General features: G+C 37.6%; 1 protein-coding gene across 1 annotated transcript; it reads right to left on the bottom strand.

Moving 5' to 3' along the window:
- Nucleotides 1–12,803: 12,803 nt before the first annotated feature.
- LOC140941343 (uncharacterized) lies at nucleotides 12,804–13,445 on the bottom strand. Its single transcript, XM_073390326.1, has one exon. The coding sequence runs from the start codon at nucleotides 13,443–13,445 to the stop codon at nucleotides 12,840–12,842; it is 606 nt and encodes a 201-aa protein (XP_073246427.1). The 3' UTR covers nucleotides 12,804–12,839.
- Between the last annotated feature and the right edge of the window lie 8,410 nt (nucleotides 13,446–21,855).

Genomic DNA, 21,855 nt, shown 5'->3' with positions numbered 1-21,855 from the left:
TTTCATCTTGCTTAATGCGTAAGAGGGTTTCAAGGTCTGAAGCGAGACTGGCCTTACTTGATACCTTTGAGGAGCTGCATCTCGAGTGGTAAGCCCGAGTAATTATTGTATTTGATGTTTGTTTTTTATTTCTAATTTAATGAAGTCGAGCGTAGTTTATGCGGCTATTTTGTTTACGCACGTTTGTAAGATTTGAGACAATGATCTGACCGAGTATCAGGTTTTTATATAAGCTTACAGATCTTTTTTCTCACCGCAAATAGAAAGAACACGTTCCAAAGAATTTTTAGTTATAATTCTGGCTGTAAAAGAAGCTTTGGGCGATTTTCTTGCCTCGAGTTCGTCTTTGAAAAAAGCAAACACCGGGAAGCCGGCTTAAAACAAAAACTTCAGCTTTAAGCTCGAAGACTCAGAATTTTTAAAGACACTTTAATACTTGTCTTCCTGAATGAAAATTGTCGTCTCTGTATATGTTTCGCCGAATTTTATTTCTTTTATTGATTATTAGTAGTCTCTCTTGTAATTTTAATCGCTGTGCCGATTGTTTTCAGTCGTTCAGTGAACAACGCTTCCCAGAGTACTCAAAATGCCGCGCGTTAAACCATTTCAAAATAAAAAATAAACATAATAAATTCTTTATTATATTGGAGCTTAACTGTGTTAATGTTCATTCAAACACTCGCCACAGCTAGCACTGCAAAAGTCAGAACCGGCTGGCCGTATAGGTGATTTTGGAAATTTTTTTAACGGTTTAGCTTAAGCCCACACTTGCTTTGATCGTCCTGAATATTGAATAATAGCAATTTGTATTGCAAAACTGTCAAATACTGCATTCTGTTGTCCGAGGTCTGTATGATAAAAACAGTGCCTCATAGTACTGTTTCACCTCAGATGTGATGTATAAATGATATTTAAGGTTGGTTTACACGAACCCAGATTTGTTGGCAATATTTTGTAAAGTAAACTTGTCGAACGCAAAAAATTCGGCCGGAACTTTTTTCCAGGCCTAATTAACCTACGGTGATCAAGAGCCATTATGGCTCTTAAAAAGTATGATCGAAGACGATTGCCAGTTTTTGGGTGTACATATGAGGCCATCAACTCGATGTAAGATTTGGTTCACTCTGGGGTTGTTTGAAATTATTTTTGTCTAAAATCACTTAACCTTTCCCTGAAAAGTCACATGAATGTGCTCTAAAGTTAACTGAATTGTTTAAAGTTTATTGTTTGATTTAAATTATAAATTTATTAATGCATGGGAGCCTCGCTTTTAGCCCTGGCTAAATCTATATATTAACATATACATGATGAGAAAAGAGACAGATTTCCCAGGTAGTAAGCTTTCAAGAATTTCCATTGCTCCACCGACATTACTCTTGTTAGATAGAAAGCAAAAAATGTGAGTTTAATACTGACAAACAGCTGACGTACAAAAAAACAGTTTTTATCATGAAATTCGTCAATCGAGGCGATACATTGCAATCGTGATCGCGTATCAATAACTGTTGAAATTGTGACCATAGGATAATTAAACGTCAGGGTTGTTTTATATCATTGCAAGGTTATTATTAGTACTAATAACCGCCTAACCAACAGCCTTTTAATTTCCATGCCAGCTTTATATATTGACCTTAAACCTCAACAACAAATATGAGTTCATTGGTCAAACAGATTCTATACCAGTAATAAAATGAGCGAATGTCGTTGAGTTTTAGTGAGCTTTGCGAATTCAATTGGCTGGAAGTCAATTACGTATGTACCACTACCTTCTCACCATTTTTTTTATTGAGGTATTTGGCAGTATGGTATACTTTTTGCTAAGTTTGGTCACTGCTCAAAGAGATTGCATGAGGGAAAGCTACTGAGTAGACTACTTTTCAGTGGGATACTATTTATTATGCTGCACAAGGTGGTCCTAACTTTTGAATCTATAGTTGAAATTCTAAAGTGTGCAGTCCCATATAAATTCCAATTGAATTTACTGAACAGTACAGTTTCCTCGTCCTACAGGCGGTATATTTATGCTTAATGAGAGTGGTTTTAACTTCTGACTGAACCTGCAATAAAAAAAAGTAGGACCCAAAGCTTGAGTGGTAGTTTACTGTTTTACTGTATAATCGGAGTTAAAAAAGCTTTTCAAGTTTGTTCTAACCGTTTTGTCTGAATTAGAAGATAGAGTTGGTAGTTGCTACCTTAACTACTGCAGAATTAAAAGCTCTGAAAGCTACTGAGTGTTGAAGGAACTTCTTGAGGACGAACTTAAAAGCAGGTACGAAATGATGAGGATCCTTTCTTCTTTGACCAGCTTTATCGGTTAAAAAGTTCACTGCTTGCAATTGATGGCTTACAATTCTCTCCGATGAATGTAACACTTTTTTCTATTGACCAGAAAATCCACTTCCTACCACTAAGGAGTATCTACTGCCAAAATGCGATTAAAACCCCAAGGAAATAAGCCAAAAATGGTATAAAATAGAGATTGCTTTCATTTCTAGGAAACTACTGTTAAAAGGTTGTGCTGAGCACTAAAAACATGAAACTATGTAATATTCCGGCTTAATGTAATCATGCAGGGCTCTGTAAAAAGAACAACTGTTTTACACTAAATTCACGACAATAGAACAGACCGTTCATATTGGCCACTATTTTAAACTTCAAGGTTGTATACTAGCGTTTTGCAAATTAACAAGTTATGCTCATAGTACTCCATCAATCTTAAACATAAACCAGAACTGATTAAAACCAAAGATCTGTTAGCTGAACTTTGCATGGCTTGAATTACTTTACGGTGGTTTTGGTTTATACTATGCTTTGCAGGGTGATGTAATTTTGTGAATAAAATACTTGTATTGCTACGACTCAAATGAAACCTGAGTATGATGAAAACTCTTGGTAAGTTCTAACTTAAGTTAACTTAAGTTTGTGGAATTTGTGGAAGGTAGGTACTTGACTGTAGTCTTTTTATTCTTAAGAAAAGGTTGTTAATAGTTGCTCCCCCCGCCCTGCGTTGTGACTGACGAAATGCATAAAGGGCAATGCCTGGAATGTTACACAGAACGAAAAATTTATAGGAATCAAGTATTGAGAGACGATAGCTACGACTTCAAGAATCAACGTGACGTCCTAAGACGGACTTAGACGTAGATGGCAAATTTTTTTTCCTTGCCCCTCGCCACCTTTTTTTTACCATGCTTAGCACGTGTTCTCGACCCATTCATCCTCAGTAAAATTCGCCTACATTTTTCTTTTTGGGTGAATTGGTATATTCGCAATGACCCGTGAAGGTACGCCAGTTTTCCTTAATTAACGATGTCTCTCTGCCCTTTCGTCGTTCTCCTTCAGTTTCAGCACTCTTTGATAAGATTCAAGATGGCGGAGATAGACGCCATCTTGTATGACGTCATAAATAAGCCTCCAGCAGCGTCATGAAAAATCAACCTCGCCTTAGAGAGCAACCCAGTATCGGTGAAAAATGGGTTCAAATACAACTCAGCAGAACAGTTGAAAAGAATATGGTATGGTATTTTTCACAACACTTGGTAGAGTTTGGAATTGAGGTCAGACACCTCCCTGCAGGGTTCTATCTAGGGTATTTGAGGGGTAGAAGCTTCTCCCCGAAAATGCCTAACTTCCCAAACCCCCAAAAAGTATTGTTATCATCACAATACTGACATAAGTTACTATATCGGAAATATCATCTAGACGCGACGAAGTCAGTGCACACACTGTAACATTTCTCGAAATTGTGTCTCAAAAGGTACCTGATTGTATCTCAGCGCATATTCATTTCAAAAAATTTCCGAGGGAGCATGTCCCCGGACCCGCCGAGGAAGCTCGTCGCCTTCGGCCACTCGGGACTTCTCCCCCAAACGATAAATCGTAAATAGAACCCTGATTAGGGTTAGACAGTGTAGTAATGGTTACCTGAAGAAGAAACTTTTAGTTGGTAGGAAATTAAGAATAATGGAAGCCAATTAAGCAGGAAAACAAGTAAGGAAATAGAGCTGCGATTGTACTTTGCACTGATGTATAGTGATTAGCGAGTTTATTTTTTCATTACTACTTTTATATACTGTTTTGGAAACTCAGAAATACAATAGGATATGGAATCTTCCATTACGTATACAGTAGCTAAACTTGAGAATAGCTCCGAGTCAGGCAGCCGCGGGACACCTTGTTCTCGACAGTTTTAACTTTTAGAAATTACCCTCTCTCTCTCTCTCTCCCTCTGGGTATGAAAGCTATATAGTGGCTGGTCACTTTTTTGAGGCATGATGCTGTTTTTATCATTCTGTACGTTTATAACACTAAAATTGAAACACTGGGATCGGGTACAGGTACGTAAATCAGAGCAGTTGCGTGGTACTTTTCTGGGTTTTTTTAGTCACATGATTATGTCATAAAGTTGTCCACTTACATTGTTGACTCAAGCAGGATAGTGGCTGCGGATCACAAACCCCATTCAGTTTAGGCAGTTAGGAAACTTCACTCGTTTTGTGTCCAGTGCAAATTCTTAATCCCAAACAATTTTGAGAGGATATTAAAATGCGCCATTTCCACCTTCCCTCATCTTTTCTTCCAGTTTTTTTTTTTAATTTTAACCTCGACGAGCAAGCAACCACGTAGTACTGGAGGCTTTTGACAATATGCCAGAGGGTAGCCAAACAAGACTGCCACAAAGGGGTGACTTATTTTCTTGGTTAAGACGATTTTAGGCTAAATTTAAACTTCAATTTCCTGTTTTACAACCTCGAGGGAGGTCCAATACCCACCGCCAATCAAATGACTGACAGGTTAAAAACAAGCAAAAACCACTCTCACGTTTATAGCCTCAAAAGGGCGTGTTATTTCTTGATACCAAAACCGCTATCATCATGCAAGCTTTATAGGTTATCGTCAGTTTAACACAGTATAGTTGATTAACATTATATCCTGTCTGTTTCTCTGAAAGCGCCCACATTTTGTAATAATCCATTAAAATTAAAGGCTTGGCAGTTCACTTGCATGATGTTTCGAAACAATACTTTCCTGTGCTGCTGTTTTTTTTTTCCCTCCGTTCAAGCTAGTCCTAACATTATGTGAATGGATCCTAAAGTGTGACCATTAACTGATGAAACAGACTTGTTCTACTGTTTATTATAACTCCAGGTGGTTCTTACTTTTGAGTCTGTGGATGGAATCATAAAGTGTGATTTTGAGCTATTGAGCAGTGAGTACTTTCCTGTGGCACGTTTATTATAAAAGGAAAAGTGTGGGTTCTAACTTTTTAGTCTGTAGAGGACATCCTTTAGTGTAACCATTGAAATGAAAGTTACTGATCAGTACTTAATTTCCTTTGGAGCCGATATAATTATCCTGTGCAAGGTGGTCCTAACTTTTGAGTCCTGTAGAGGAGTTCCTGAATTGTGACCATTGAAATGCAAGCTGCAGAGCATGCAGTTCTTAACTGAGATGCTATTTACTACATGTATGCGTTAGATTTTAATTGGTGGTTCTTTTGCCTTATTGGATGAAATACCACAATACAACTGAATGTTATGGTTTAAATTTATTCTTGGTTTAATCGAGTTTGAGTTCCTTTGCTTTTGTGCATGGTAAGTATGATAATGAACTTGAAACGAAAGAAACCGGTTATTAACTAGGAAAAATCAACCACAACAAAGGCGCAAAAATACACAACAGCAACAATACAACCCTTTAACACAAAGCTGGTCGTCGAGATATAATGTCTTTTTATGTCTACTCCCTTGCAAATTCACATTAAATCTAGCTCTGAGTCTTCGGTCTTCACAAATGTATCACTTGTACATTCATGGAAATGAAAGTTAAACTTTCTTCTATTGCTTTTTGGTGGACGTCCGCCATTATAATCAGGAATGCAATTAGTTGCTCGCCGAGATATAATGTCTTTTTGTGTCTATTCCATTGCAAATTCACATTAAATCCTGCTCTGAGTCCTCGGTCTTCACAACGAAATGTATAACTTGTACATTCATGAAAATGAAAGTTACTTAGTAACATTTTGTTCTATTGCTATCGCCACCATTATAATCAGTGTATAGTTTGATGCTTCGTAATGTTGAGCTTTATGCAAGTTTGTAAAACACGTTCTAACTAGATGTAGTGGGACCATTTCAAATAACTATTGCAAAGTACCCTCTTAGGCAATATTACCGATTATTTTTTTAATTACAATATAAGGCCCTGCCGTAAGATTTGTAGTGAATAGTGAGTTAATTCTTCTGGGTAAATGCCTCAGTTGTTTTAACTTCAACTAGTGGATGTACTGATTTTAATATCTCCTCGATACACTGGTATAAGATGGTTCCCACCACGTCCAACCCATCAATGGCAATCTTGTATTTTTATCTTTTTCAAGAGTAATCTAATTGATTATTAATTTATTTTGTTGTTCAATTTCATTGGCGAAATTTTGTGCCATTGTGGCAATTTTCTTTCTAGCTGCTACTGCATGTTATATATCATTTCCTGAAAGGCGTGGGACTCGGACTTTGTTGGGTAGTTTCTTAGCTGCTAATCTTCGCACATACAACTGAATACAACAGGCTGAGAATAGTGAATAGTGAAAAGTGAAAAATCTACTGGGTCCGTGGATAAAATACTCAATTATTTGGCAATTTGAAGGCTCTTTATTTCTTTCTCTACTTTGTCCACAAGCCCTATTCAGTTGTCTCGTTATTTAAAAATGATCATGTACTTGCTGCTAATTTTCTGTCGAGGTACACGACTTTATCTTGATAGACTTTAAGGCCTTTAAACTGCGAACTTCTAAGTGAATAAATCACTCAAACTTGCTGCTTTTGTTCAAGAGTTCAACAATGCAAAATTCATTTAAAAAAATACCTAATACTGCTTTGCAATGTATTTCAAACAAAATAGTGCCATCCAAAGTACTGACAGAAAGGTTTTAAATTGTCACATCATAGAGTTTCCATTTAAAGTTCAAGTGTCCATAATTGACCAAGAGGTGTACTTCTAAATGGTGGTCTCCAGTCACCCTCTGCAGGCATCAGTTAACTCAAGAGTTGGAAGTGTGCCATTGAAATGTGATTGGCTTTTCCCGAGACGATAGAATCAAATAGGGGCAGTTGCCGTTTGGCCGGAAAAAGTGATTTGAACTATAGGATAATCTTTTGGGTCGTCGCTGAGATCCAAACCGTGCAATTAGAAACCACTAAGCTTATCTGTCCTATTGACGTTGTAAAAGTAGCTATTCATCATGGACAGAATTATAAGCTACTTAGGTTCACTTTGGCTCTTTGTCTTGGCCACAAATGCGAACTGTTTGCCGGAAAGCGTGGAAAGTCTGTCTCAATACCACATGCCTGGTGACGTTCGAGACCTGCCTAGGACAAAACAACACTTTATTTGTACGAAAAAGGAGAGATATTCATTCCCATCATGTTTGCAGTGAGAATTTTGCATCACGCTGGGTGTCAGTCGATGTTCTGTGTAATTTGATGTACAAGTTCTTTCTTTCTTTTTAAACTTTATTGTTAGTTTGTTTAGAAATGTTTGAACAATTTGTCTTAAACTGAAAAATTTATGGCAAGTTTTGCGTAGCCTTGAACTTTAACTGCATTACCTAAAGTTTAGAAATAAAAAATGCCAGCATGCAATTCAATTGCATTGCCTTTCTAACTACTTGTATCAGCCTTTTTCCGGAGTAGAACGCAAGCAGGTATAAACGGCATGAACCTGGGGGGCAGCAAAAATATCTGACATTATTTTTGAGAGCAAAATGGCAGCTTAATTGACGGATTAGTCTAGTAAATGGAGCGCGACACTAAGCTGCTTTAGTTTGTACCACAAAGCTACCTTTGATTCCTTTGCAGACAATGTTTTGTTTTAAGAAACGACCATGATGTTTACTGTCTTACAAATGTCCGGTTTCCAAAAATACATAGTTAATCGCAAGGGAGATGAGTTCTTAACGTATATATCTTATTTTAAGAACAGATTAGTAGGCAATTTATAAGTAGTGATTTTATAAGTGAAGCATTGTCATGGTTAAAAAGGGTCTAAACAATTTACCAGTGGAATGCCCTGTATACTGCAATTCTTCAAATCGCTAACAGGTTCACTGCTTCAAGAGTACTATAATTAGATGAACATACTGTATCGTCACACCGGCTTAAGGATTTCACTGATCCACCGACAGTCGAAATCTTAAACCGTTTTCTACAGCATAAAAAAACAGTGTCACAGCAAAGTACTGCTCAGTAGCTTTCACATTCATAGACAGTCAAACGTTTAAACCGCCTGGTGCAGCATAACACAGAGTACGCCACAGGAAAGTTCTGCTCATTGAGTAGCGTTCATTTGCAAGCTGGGGGCATACTTTTGTCTTACTCTGCACTTTCGTACAGCCAGACAAACTGTAACATAAGAAAAAAATACTATTGTTCATTAGGGTCCTAATCTAACACGTTCATCGACAGAATTAAAGTTCGAAACGCAAGTCCCCCTCTCCCACTCAACGTCTGGACACTTCATGTAGTGTGCATGACGATCACCTGTTTTTGCTTTCACGATAGGGTTAAGATCGTCAGCAGCTTATCAACTTAAGACTGCTACGTGACACCTGTCTTTCCATACAGAATGAAGTATATTATACTCCATTTACGTGAAAGCCAATATTGAAGTACCGTATTTCCGAGTACATCCTTTTTACAGTCGGTAGCCGGAAGTAGATTATTGGCTACACCGTAGAATACGTCGGAGAAGAAGTGTGTCAGGAGCGTATCAGGGCACGACTAAGATCGAACGCACCACGTCTTTTTCCTCAGTTTCACATCACATAAAAGGCAAGACTACCCAAGCCATTTAGCATAAAGCCAATACTATGCTTTGACTGTTAAATTGTCAAAATCCCCATTTTATTTATTTTTGAGGTACTAAGTATGAGCCAAAAGATATGGGGGCGTTTGGCAAAAGGCGTAACAGTGTAAATGTTTATTAAACAATTCAATTTACGGACGGGAAATTTTTACGCCGGGCGTAAAAATTGCTTTTTACTGCTTGGGCATCAAACACACTGGCTTGCAAACCATAGAATAACTTTGAATTAACGGATACAACATAAATACCCCACAATTCAAATTTTCTCACCATTATCTAATTTCTATTTGACATAACCTCCAGATATAAACATAAAGTGGAATTTTCTTGCTTGGTCACGGTACTGGGAAAGACCCACGCATTATGTACAGTATAGCAATCACGTAGACTTAACAACTAGTAAACGTTCTTAAGTTACCGTCTTCAGTGATACCTAAACAGGAATCAATGCAAAGAAGACAGCACCAAGAAAAGAAACATTTGCTTTAAAGGATCCTTTGTTTATATTTGGTTACATCACTTGCGGGTTATTGTTTCAAAATCAAGTGGCTTTGTTCGTAATACAAGTCAAGATGACGACCTTCGCACTTGGCACGGAAAGCAGATTTTTATGGTAGTGGCTAAAAACTGGGGAGTAGTAAGTAAAATTAAGAGCTCATGTAAAGTGCTTAAACAAGAGTTCTAAACGGCTAAATAATTGACTTATGTATACTATCTAACAATTTTTCGTTACTTATGTATCGAAATCATTGTTACATATTCGGCGATATGTTATAATGATTTAGTATGGAGGAATTCTGTAATTTTTTGTCCAAGAATTTATTATCACTGATCGATATAAAGGTACCATACCATGTTGAAATCATAGTCTTTAATGTAGAGAAATTTTAACTGTATTTCTCCAAGGTATTAAACTTTCTATGCTCGCGATCTTTTCATGAGCGATAGAATGCAAATGCGACGGATAAAATTCTACTGTCTTTTGATAAGTCCAACTGTTTTTATATGATGCAAAAATTCCAAAAGTTTTTAAAGATTTGTCCTTGTTTGGCAACTAAGTAGTGTATTCCTTCTGGCAAGAACTTTTAGAACTCGAGTTTAAGGTAGTCGCTTTTTAAGACCTTTTTATAGTGGATATACAAGTCCATCCCAAGCTTGAAATATAACTTGTAGAGAATACTGAAAACCCCAAATCCCGGCTTTCAAAAGGGTATATTGCCCTTAGCTGTTGACATTCCCCGCTCATAATCAGTTAATGGAGGAAGCGTTAACCCTAGGAAGAAGCTCTAAATACGCCGAATATATTTATCAGTATTTGTTATATTCATGTTGATCGAGTGTGGTAATGCAGCCCTCTTTAGAGACGTTTAGATCGGTAGAGCGTGGGTGGAGGGAAACAAGTTTAAAACCTTACTTATCATTGTTAGACATTATTTAACAGATCTCATGTATATAATAAAACACAATAAGCGAAGCTTTTGTGAACCTCGAAAAGAGCCACCATTTTATTATCAGAGGGGCTGGGCTCTAGTAAACAATGTAAACAAAGAAAACCGCTGGAAAGTCATACAAAGGTAACTAAAACTCGTGAAAATTGCTTTCAAAACAAAGGAAGCTATAGCAAAAAATATTACATACTTTAAGAAAACTTGTATGTCAACAATCTAAAATAAGAAAAAAAGTTATGTTTGTTTTCAGATAACTTGCTGTAAACGGTGAGATAGTCAATGAGGGTCGAAACACTGATTTTTAGACAAAATGATGAAAGCCACTTAAATTGTACGATTTGACGACGACCGATTTCAGAAACAGCTCCTATATGTTTCTCCTCCTTGGTTTACAGTCAGAGAAATCGAGACAATTCTCTTGCTGGCACTGGGAAGTTTATTATTTTGATTTTAACAGTGAATTTTTCGTTATTTGATTGCGAAAAGTTGAAACGAATCGCCGAATAATTGATGATCTCTAAACCGGCTGGAGTGTGTTTTCATACTCTCTTGTAAAAAGTCAAATTGCCTTGTTGTGTCTTTTCTTAACATTTACTTTAATAACCGTAATTAGAATAGTCCGTTTGTTTTATTACTATCTTGACTTTAAGAAATTGCCTGTTTTTATAGTGTTTATAGTGTTCCAAACATTGCAAACAAAGGTGACTAATGCCACACAGGATTATTGATTCAATTCGTAACATGCTTATGCAACTTGAAGATTTTCATTTCTCGCAATATTGTTGGCTAGTACATTTTGTTTTTTGCATAGAAGTGCCGTTTGCATGTTGAGAGTTGTTATAACTCTATTCAAGTTGCCTATATTATATATGTATTTAATTTGTTTAAATAGAACTCTTCCGATCGATAGATACCGGCTATGACATTCTTATAACCCATCAACAATTACTCGAAAACAATTCTTCAGAAGTTTTCGATTAAAATTGCTATTCAGGAAATTATAACTCCAAATTGCTTTGTTTGTTTTCGTTTTATATCCACAGTCTCTTAACAAAATTAGCACTAAATATGATTATATAACTTGTTAGAGTAATTAATAAACCACCTGCATTCCTTCCACTATCAGGCTAGGTGTCCAGCCTACGTCTTTTTCGCGAACCAACTAAGACCCGAACTTAAGTACAGTAAAAACCCGCCATAAACAACCTACATTTTCCCAAGTCAGCCTTAACAGTCCTTACATAAATGGTAATCAGCACAAATTTAGGCTATTTAGTTTCTTAAAGAGGTTCATAATTTCTGAAGAAAAAAAATGATAGCTATGAGTATTTAGTGGTACTGTGCTTAAATCCTTATATAAAATGTGCAAACCAAATCAGTATTCATGTAAAATGACTGTGCGAAAAAGGAATGAAGCACTGACCATATGGCTTTTGAAGTCCTTTAGCCCAAGTATACAGAATTTTTTTTAGAGTTTAAAATATAAGCCCTGTTTAAAATTTAAGGCTGAGCAGGTTCTTACACAGAGGAAGTCTAACTGGCAAATTTTAGCCCTACAGGTTCTTAGAAACCAGGTTCTTAGTCGCGAGTTTTTACTGCTCTAGATCGATGCTACATCTCATTCATGTTCTCCTCCTATGCCCTTAAATACGTTCACCTAAGTTACAGAAAAATGATTAGCTCAGGGTAAACAAAGTCTTAGTATCTATTTCAAGGGTTGTTTAACACCAGAATTTTGAATTGAAGTGCAATAAACTTTGTCTCTATTCTTTAATATATAACAATTTAAATAAATGGCCACTAATTCGTGGACCACAGCATATATAAAGTTATTGAGCATTTTACTTATATATAGAAGCTGTAAGTTACCCTCACAGGAAAAATATAATTATATTATATTACAACATGGTCTGTTATCCCCATGGTGAATTTATTTTCATGACACAGCACTGAAAATGCCACATTTTGGGCCAGGCAGCTCCTTAAAAAATCTGACAGTTTGAGAAGTTTTGTACAACAAATGGAAAGAAAGTAGTTGCGCATAATTCTCTGACACAACTGGAGCTAACCTTTATCATTTCCTCAAGAACGGTTGATTTTGCGTTTCCGTGCATGAAAATAATATTATCTGTAAGAAATAATCGACAACATCGTCCACCTGCGTCTCTAAGTTAATACTCAGCCGTAAGCTGTGGCAGGATATTTCAGAAACTGTCTCACAGTTTGCTATTTTCATTGGCACTGAATCTCAGTGTTATTAAATAAAATACGTACATTGTGCAAGCAGCCAACTTTTTATCACTGAATTGGAAGCCGAACCACGGAATAAAAAGTTGTTCTTGCTACAAACAAGTTGTGTCAAAAGTATGTACCTTATCAATCCGGCGACACTCGACGTTCTTGAATTTGAGTTTTTGAGTCTGGAGACATTCGATTGAGGTCAACATACTGATAGGTTAACATTTTAACTTGGGTATTACTCTCTATTCTTTGTAGGGATTTTTAAACTCCCAAGTATTGTACAGTTCCTTACATGAGTGGATGTATTTTCTTTATATGAGACGATCGATGGTCGGAGCGGCTAAAAGATCTTCCACAAAGCGGACATACGTAGGGCTTTTCTCCAGTATGTCGTCGATAGTGTCGCTTGAGTTCGTCGGAACGTCGGAAACACCATCCACAGTCTTCCCACGGACACAGATAGGGCTTTTCACCTGTATAAAGCCTTTTGTGAGTACCAAAATGCGAACTTTTCGCGTAGCGCTTTTCACAGCCGGGAAAATCGCAAAGGAACCCGTCATCGTGATTTAGTTCCAGTTCCTTGTAGGTCGAGGAAGATGTTGAGAGGGTTTGCCCTCTCGTCGCGAAACCCAAGTCTATAGCTCCATTTGTCGATGTACTGACTGCAGTTGTTTGGGCTGGGGTTGTCACTTGTGGCCATCTGTGTGTTAGACTTAAGGAAGGCGCACACTGGGACTGTACAACTGTGTACATGTTTGACGCTGGATCGGGAAATCGGCAGTCTCTCTTCCCGGACATTTGTTCGAACTTTGGCAGTGGAGTGCTTACGTAATTTGCTGGTGTTTCCATAGGAGTTGATACGGGAGAAGATGACCACAAGTAGCTATAATCCATTTCGTGGAGAGTCTGTCAACAAGGTGAAGAATACGAATCGAATATTACTATCTATAATCGATCATCACACCATAGCATGAATAAAATGATAAGAAACGGCGTTCATTGCACTGTTAGTTAACGAGGAAGGGACTTTCGACTTTGGTAGGATTTGCAAGCAGTAAACACTTCTCGCAGTTTAAGAATTTGAACGGACCCCCGACCTTGACGTTGCAATTGTCTCGCCTTCACGGCCCATAATTTTAGTTAAACTAGAGCAATTTAACTTCGTCGCGATAAAAGAAAAGAACATAGCCTTTTTTGCGTGATGTTACCAAAATAAACAGTCGTTGTTATATAACATTTTTGAAGATTGAGGACTAAGGGACCTTCATTTATTGCAATGCTCAGAGACATTAAGGAAATCATTCGTAGGTGCAGTTTCCGTCTCGAAATCTCAAGGATCCGTGTTTCAGAAGTCACGATAGTCGAAGTAGCCTTACCAGTTTTAGATATCTACCTCCAAATATATTCTTAAATCTATTTTCAGAATGACAGATTTGATTCACGCTATCAATTTATAGTTACTCTTTGGTATAACGTCTTGCATTTTAACTTGTTCCTTTTGAAAGCCAGTGTCTTGTGATTCGACTGCACGACACTTGTGTAAGCCTTTGCAAGAGAGAATTGTCAAGAGCGTTTGGGATAACTCACCTGTTGTATTTCTTCCTCTGTGCTAAAGTTGACAGGGACCCTCCATGGAGACGCAGCCTCGTTCCTAGGGTTATCTCTCGAAGCAAGAAAGAGAACTCTGGGAACGAGGTAAGGGTATCCATGCAAATTGGAAAAAAGCCTCCTAAGTGGGTATTTAGGCGTGGCTCAGGCATTAGTTTGTCCAACAACAACAACTACAACAATTTTATTAGCATCCGGGCTTATACAGAAACGGTATTGCATTAAAATATAATTACAATTTAAGTGAAAAAATGATAATAAAAATTCTCAGTAATCTCTATTTCAGATGCTTTTGTTTTATTTTAATAACTACTTCTGAGGTGAAATGATTCGTAAACAAATAATCAAGTTTTTTCAGTAGAAAAAAAAGGATCAACACTGTTAAAAAGAAATAGAACTTTCTCCGAATTATTCAAGTCTGTGAAGCTGGAGTACTCTATAGTATGACGAAAGAGGAATTTCTCCAGTACGTACAAGCGAAATTGGCACCTTTATGGGTAAAAATAATGGTTCTCCGTCCTGAACACTCTAATTGAGACTAACAGTAGCCTGTTCGAAGTTTTCTGATGGTGGGGACGGCGCGAAAAAAAAAGTGGCTAGGGAAAAAACAGCGAGGGAGGTGGGGGGGGGGGGGGGGGGGAGGTAGGTAGAGAGGGTGAAGTGAAGAGTAGAACAGAAACAGAACATCATGGCATGGCGTTCACACGGCACGAAAATAACAAAAATAGGTCTCTATGAGGTAGGTACACTTATTAATACCTTTTTATCTGTATTTTTGATGTACTGTTGAAGTAACTATTAATTCTCAGAAAAATCCTTATATTTTGGTCTCGAAGAGTTTGTTTTGCGGCTGGGTGCCCTGTGATATGAGTTATTCTAAGTTTTCACTAAAGCAATTTAAAACATGCAAGTTACTGCTTTGACTGGTAACAGCCGGGCGCGATTTGTTCTCGAAAAGCCTGCCACGCATGAATCTTATCATGTAGAGTAAATGACCACTTACACTGTACTACTACTATAGAGAAGAGAAGTGTGACGTCACGTTACCATGGTAGCAAAATTGCAGGATCACAAGAATAGGGAGTTTCTGCAACGGCGACGGGCGAACAGCAAAAATGCAATAGGTTTAGATTGGCAATAGAACAACTTTGCACGTGCATCCTGCTTTTTTGTACATTCCTTAGCCGTTGCTGCAATTTCATGCACCCTCTCTATGGAGTAGGTGAACACAACGCAAAAAATTTCTTTTTCTTTTTCTAAACTTAGATATGGTACTTTCGGCATTAACGCACAAAATTTCGCCAACATTTGACAAATTAAATGAAATTAAATAAGATCAATGAAGTTTGAAACAGTGCGAATCCACTTTTTAAGTGACGTTTTGGCTTGTTGTTATCCAGAAAATTTGCTACCATGGCAACGTTTTAGCGACTTCTCTCTAGTAATGACAAATTAGTTGGTTTGGCCAGTTTCATACATGTACAAACTGGTCCTACTCTGTATACAGTAGGTACTTCCTAACCGACAGTTGCCACTAGATCTATTTGTATGGAGATGTTTCTGCTTGAAGGCGGAAGGGGAACTTGTGGGCTCTGTTTGGGTTTGGACGTTATCATTAATGCAATATCGTAAACCCTCGACCACCCCCCACCCTCACCCCCACAGTTATTGGCCCATCTAACTGTAAACAAAAACATAATACATCCGATTATACGATCCCTGGGATATAAGGCCCACTCTGGCTCCAGTTATAAGCCTCCCTCTGAATTCGATATTTCATTATGACGTTTTGAAGTTTAATTAAAAACCAGTAAATGCAAGACGTATTTTGATCAGTACTGCTATAGCTTGATTCGAAGCGCTTTTTCTAATGTATCGGTCAAATCGAAGCTTCAACATGCCCCCCCGGGCAACCCCCCGGGCATTTGACTTTTTTGAAAATTATTGTTCAAATTCCCCCCTACCCGGGCCAAAATGCCGTTCAAATGCCCCACACTAGGGTCTATTAAGGCGATCAAATGCCCCCACCCTGGGGACAGGGTGGGGGCATTTCACAGGCACAGAAAATGAGGGAAGAACGGCGGAAACGCCTTCAGTTGACGAACAAAATCTTTGTAAATATAACAAAAACTGAGAAACACTGTTAGCGTATTTACTGCGAACAAAAGTCTCGTGCAAAGCGGCGGAAATCGCTGCTACAAGGTCACTGAATGCTCAGCTTTTCTTCGTCATGCAACATACAAAGCGTTCTATAAAAAAGATTCCACCTATTGAGATTACTATATCATGACCATTTCACTGACATGCATCATCGCTCCCCTTATTAATAAACATACTTGCAGAAGGTCAAAGTAGTTGACCTGAGCTTTTTATTTTATTTATTTTATTTTATTTTATTTTATGTTATTGTATTGAATCGCCGGTATAGGTATTGTATTTCAATGTAAACACAACAATAAAATACATTCATACATTCAAAGCTTGAATCCAATTAAAAATTTTAAAATTTAAAAACTTCAAATACGGCACAAAGCTTGCTTAATCCCTTTCCTCGAAACCAGTTGGCCACAAAGGCACAGTCCTGTCCACGAAAATCCTCTAACACCGCGTCCCCCATGATAGCTCACCACGCCAAAGATTTTACATGAAACCGAGGGTGCAGTTCAATTCCCCACCCCTAAAGCATGGGGATCAAATTCCCCACCCCCGGGAAGAGTCTGATCATTAAATTCCCTCCTCCCCGGGACGGCAAAGGTGTCAAATGCCCGGGGTATGCCCGGTGGGGGGGGGGGGGGGGGCATGTTGAAGCTTCGATTTAACCGATACATAACCCGGTTATAGGCCCCCTAGGATATATAAATCCCTCTGTTTATAAGTCCTCCTAAAACCTCTTGCGAAGCTGTAATGGCCAAGGGCTTATACGCCTGCACAGCAGGCTTTAAACTCTAACCAAAAAAACTAACCGGCGCCTGCCGCGCAGGCTAAGGGCTGAGGCAGTTTACAGTGTTAGAATAGGAAGATACGGAGAGGGAGTGGGGAAGCGATTTCACTGCTTTCACTACATGATCATTCACGTGATTTAGCCACGCAAAAACATAGATACCAGCTCCCGGTAGAGGAAAAGCCCCTGAAAAGTTATTGAGCGGGGACAACAAAAGTGGCGTCGAAACAGAGGAAAGGTCGATGTAATTGTTGTAATATGGGTATTATAATCTAATTTTAAAGAAGAAGGTGATCAAAGAAATAAAAATTTAATGAGTGTTTTAAAATCTGCTAAACCCCAGCTGGGTTAGTTTTTTTCTGATCCAATTTTCAAAACCCAAACAAATCTTGCAAAGATGAACAGATCTATCTTAGCCGTTCAATTCAACGAGTCTTATCCAGTTTTCATAACTCATGATCAATAACAATAAATGGCCTATTAGCCAAGCCCCCCCCCCCCCTCCCCCACCCTTCATAAGATGGCGAAAATTAGTCACGTGCATGCATCTTTATACCCGGTTAAGACTAATGTTCTTTCTGAAAAAATCATTTAAGGTTTTGATTGCCAGTCTCGAGGCAAATCGGGGTTCAATAAAGAAACAACTGAAAGAGAAAGAAATTATCAATAAAAATATTTAGACAGTCCGTTATATAAAAAGCACGGTTGTGCATGTAAAATTAAAATCTCCGTTTTCAAACATAAGCATTGTTTACAAACTGAGTAGTTCATTGAGTGAAAACAAAAATGGGTATGCATTAGCTATACGCTGAAGCTATATTTAAAATACTTTGTTTAACAACGTAATGGCGTCACTTCTATTGCCCTCTTTCAAATGGTGCTGCAATCCACAGCAGATTCCACCGGCTGTACAAACTTCTTCGAGTATCAGAACACTCTCCATCCTCTTTAAACACTTCTTGGACGAGCTTTGTGCGCCAAAGCTCAGGGGTTCTGTGTTTGTATTTAAAATAGCCGTTTCAAAACTTTGACTCAGATTTTGCGCGTCCAGTTCGATTCGAAAACATGCTTCTATTATCTCAATCCACAATCTTCAACAAAATATCGAGAAAAAATAACAAGCACGTTTTCAAACTGAACATATTATAATTTATGATACTCTAATTTGTTTCTATTATACCCTAATGCAGGAGTTTAATTTTGATTGTTAAACACTTGGCATGTCTTAAAGTCGATAAAACACTGCTATTTGTGTTTTAAACATAACGTAAAAGATGGTTTTAACACCGGTCTTGATTTGATTTGAACAAGTTGCTTCCAAAACATGGCCTGCATGCTTTGCAGATGAACAATATCGTTGAAATCACCTAAAACTAAACATTTACACTGGTATTCTGATGACCTTGCATGATGTATTCAGCTATATTTTAATCAAACTATTCTATAAGAGGAACAAAGTCGACCAAAATTTGACATCCGCACAATTCCTTTCTCACTGAATCACCTGCACAACCTACATAACTTCTGCTAAGAAATTCAAATTGCAGTGGGATTCGCAACTATATTTTCAACCATATCTCTGGCATCAGGACTGAAGCACTTCTTTGTAGTGTAAACAATGTGAATAATGATTCTAGAGTTAAACTCCACTGCATTGCAATAAACGAAAAGTCTGCATAATTGAAATGTGGCTGAAACACTGACATGCTTACTAGACACCAGCACTGAAGGAAGCAAGATATGAGTGTTTAACAATGCTCTTTTGTCGAATTTTTTTTATTTTTTTGACCACCAACCAAGAAAAACTCGTTTTTTTCTTACCCTTAAATTGTTCTAGCGGTAAAAAACTGAATCATAAGCTTTGTACTAATTGAAAAGGGATTTTCTCATTAACTGCTCCATCGCAGCAAAGGAACTAGACAGCTTTATTTCTAGGCCTGATAGCAAATTGTCATGCATACAAAGTGGTGTTAGCTAGTCCCTGTATTATGTGAAACTTTTTATCAGAAAAAAAAGATGGGCATTTTACTTTTGATTATGGATGATAGACGAGATTTGGTGTTACCATATTGTTGTACTTTTTTGAGTATTAAGTGAGACTGTAATAATTGAAATACGAAACTATATCTAGCACTTCCAAGGACAATTTAAGACTAACAATTAATATAAGAACGTTGGCTATGCTGCGCTGTACAAAATTATAGTTTTACCTTCATGATGTAACTCATGGATATAAATTTGAGGTATAAAGGGTTATCTATATTGTGAGTATATTTGTCAAATTAATGATCAGGAAAGGCCAATTCAGCCAGAGGAATTTTGATGCCATATATGAAGAAATATTCTTCTGTAGCACTGATTTTGTGTAATATGGTTCTGGGATTGTGAATTCTTGTTAGTCAGGTAACTACATCAGTTTTGAGTTCATTTTCCAGTGTAAGAATAATGAAATTCGAAAGTATATTGCCACTGCCAGGGATGACTTGAAGACGGTAGCAATTGCAGCAAAGTGATGACTCATTTGTAACACAGACAGGACGAGAAGAGAAACACATTTCCCAGGTAATAAGCTTTCAAGAATTTCCATTGCTCCACCGACATTACTCTTGTTACATAGAAAGCAAAAAAATGTGAGTTTAATACTGACAAACAGCTGACGTACAAAAAAACAGTTTTTATCATGAAATTCGTCAATCGAGGCGATACATTGCAATCTTGATCGCGTATCAATAACTGTTGAAATTGTGACCATAAGATAATTAAACGTCAGGGTTGTTTTATATCATTGCAAGGTTATTATTAGTACTAATAACCGCCTAACCAACAGCCTTTTAATTTCCATGCCAGCTTTATATATTGACCTTAAACCTCAACAACAAATGTGAGTTCATTGGTCAAATAGATTCTGTACCAGCAATAAAATGAGCGAATGTCGTTGAGTTTTAGTGAGCTTTGCGAATTTAATTGGCTGGAAGTCAATTACGTATGTACCACTACCTTCTCACCTATTTTTTATTGAGGTATTTGGCAGTATGGTACTTTTTGCTAAGTTTGGTCTCTGCTCAAAGAGATTGCATGAGGGAAAGCTACTGAGTAGACTACTTTCCAGTGGGATACTATTTATTATGCTGCACAAGGTGGTCCTAACTTTTGAATCTATAGTTGAAATCCTAAAGTGTGCAGTCCCATATAAATTCCAATTGAATCTACTGAGCAGTACAGTTTCCTCGTCCTACAGGCAGTATATTTATGCTTAATAAGAGCGGTTTTAACTTCTGACTGAACCTGCAATAAAAAAAAGTAGGACCCAAAGATTGAGTGGTAGTTTACTGTTTTACTGTATAATCGGAGTTAAAAAAGCTTTTCAAGTTTGTTCTAGCCGTTTTGTCTGAATTAGAAGATAGAGTTGGTAGTTGCTACCTTAACTACTGCAGAATTAAAAGCTCTGAAAGCTACTGAGTGTTGAAGGAACTTCTTGAGGACGAACTTAAAAGCAGGTACGAAATGATGAGGATCCTTTCTTCTTTGACCAGCTTTATCGGTTAAAAAGTTCACTGCTTGCAATTGATGGCTTACAATTCTCTCCGATGAATGTAACACTTTTTTCTATTGACCAGAAAATCCACTTCCTACCACTAAGGAGTATCTACTGCCAAAATGCGATTAAAACCCCGAGGAAATAAGCCAAAAATGGTATAAAATAGAGATTGCTTTCATTTCTAGGAAACTACTGTTAAAAGGTTGTGCTGAGCACTAAAAACATGAAACTATGTAATATTCCGGCTTAATGTAATCATGCAGGGCTATGTAAAAAGAACAACTGTTTTACACTAAATTCCCGACAATAGAACAGACCGTTCATATTGGCCACTATTTTAAACTTCAAGGTTGTATACTAGCGTTTTGCAAATTAACAAGTTATGCTCATAGTACTCCATCAATTTTAAACATAAACCAGAACTGATTAAAACCAAAGATCTGTTAGCTGAACTTTGCATGGCTTGAATTACTTTACGGTGGTTTTGGTTTATACTATGCTTTGCAGGGTGATGTAATTTTGTGAATAAAATACTGGTATTGCTACGACTCAAATGAAACCTGAGTATGATGCAAACTCTTGGTAAGTTCTATCTTAAGTTAACTTAAGTTTGTGGAATTTGTGGAAGGTAAGTACTTGACTGTAGGCTTTTTATTCCTAAGAAAAGGTTGTCAAGCCATTTTAGTAGTTGCTCCCCCCGCCCTGCGTGGTGACTGACGAAATGCATAAAGGGCAATGCCTGGATTGTTACACAGAACGAAAAATTTATAGGAATCAACTATTGAGAGACGATAGCTACGACTTCAAGAATCAACGTGCCGTCTTAAGACGGACTTGGACGTAGACGGCAATTTTTTTTCCTTGCCCTCAGCCACCTTTTTTTACCATGCTTAGCACGTGTTCTCGACCCATTCATCCTCAGTAAAATTCGCCTACATTTTTCTTTTTGGGTGAATTGGTATATTCGCAATGACCCGTGAAGGCACGCCAATTTTCCTTAATTAACGATGTTTCCCTGCCCTTTCGTCGTTCTCCTTCAGTTTCAGCACTCTTTGATAAGATTCAAGATGGCGGAGATAGACGCCATCTTGTATGACGTCATAAATAAGTCTCTAGCAACGTCATGAAAAATCAACGTTGCCTTGGAGAGCAACCGAGTATCGGTGAAAAATGTGTTCAAATACAACTCAGCAGATACCCAAAACAAGTTGTCAGTT

This window comes from Porites lutea, chromosome 6, assembly GCF_958299795.1.
Source record: "Porites lutea chromosome 6, jaPorLute2.1, whole genome shotgun sequence".
Lineage (NCBI taxonomy): Eukaryota > Metazoa > Cnidaria > Anthozoa > Scleractinia > Poritidae > Porites > Porites lutea.
This window is presented reverse-complemented; position numbering and strand designations above follow the sequence as displayed.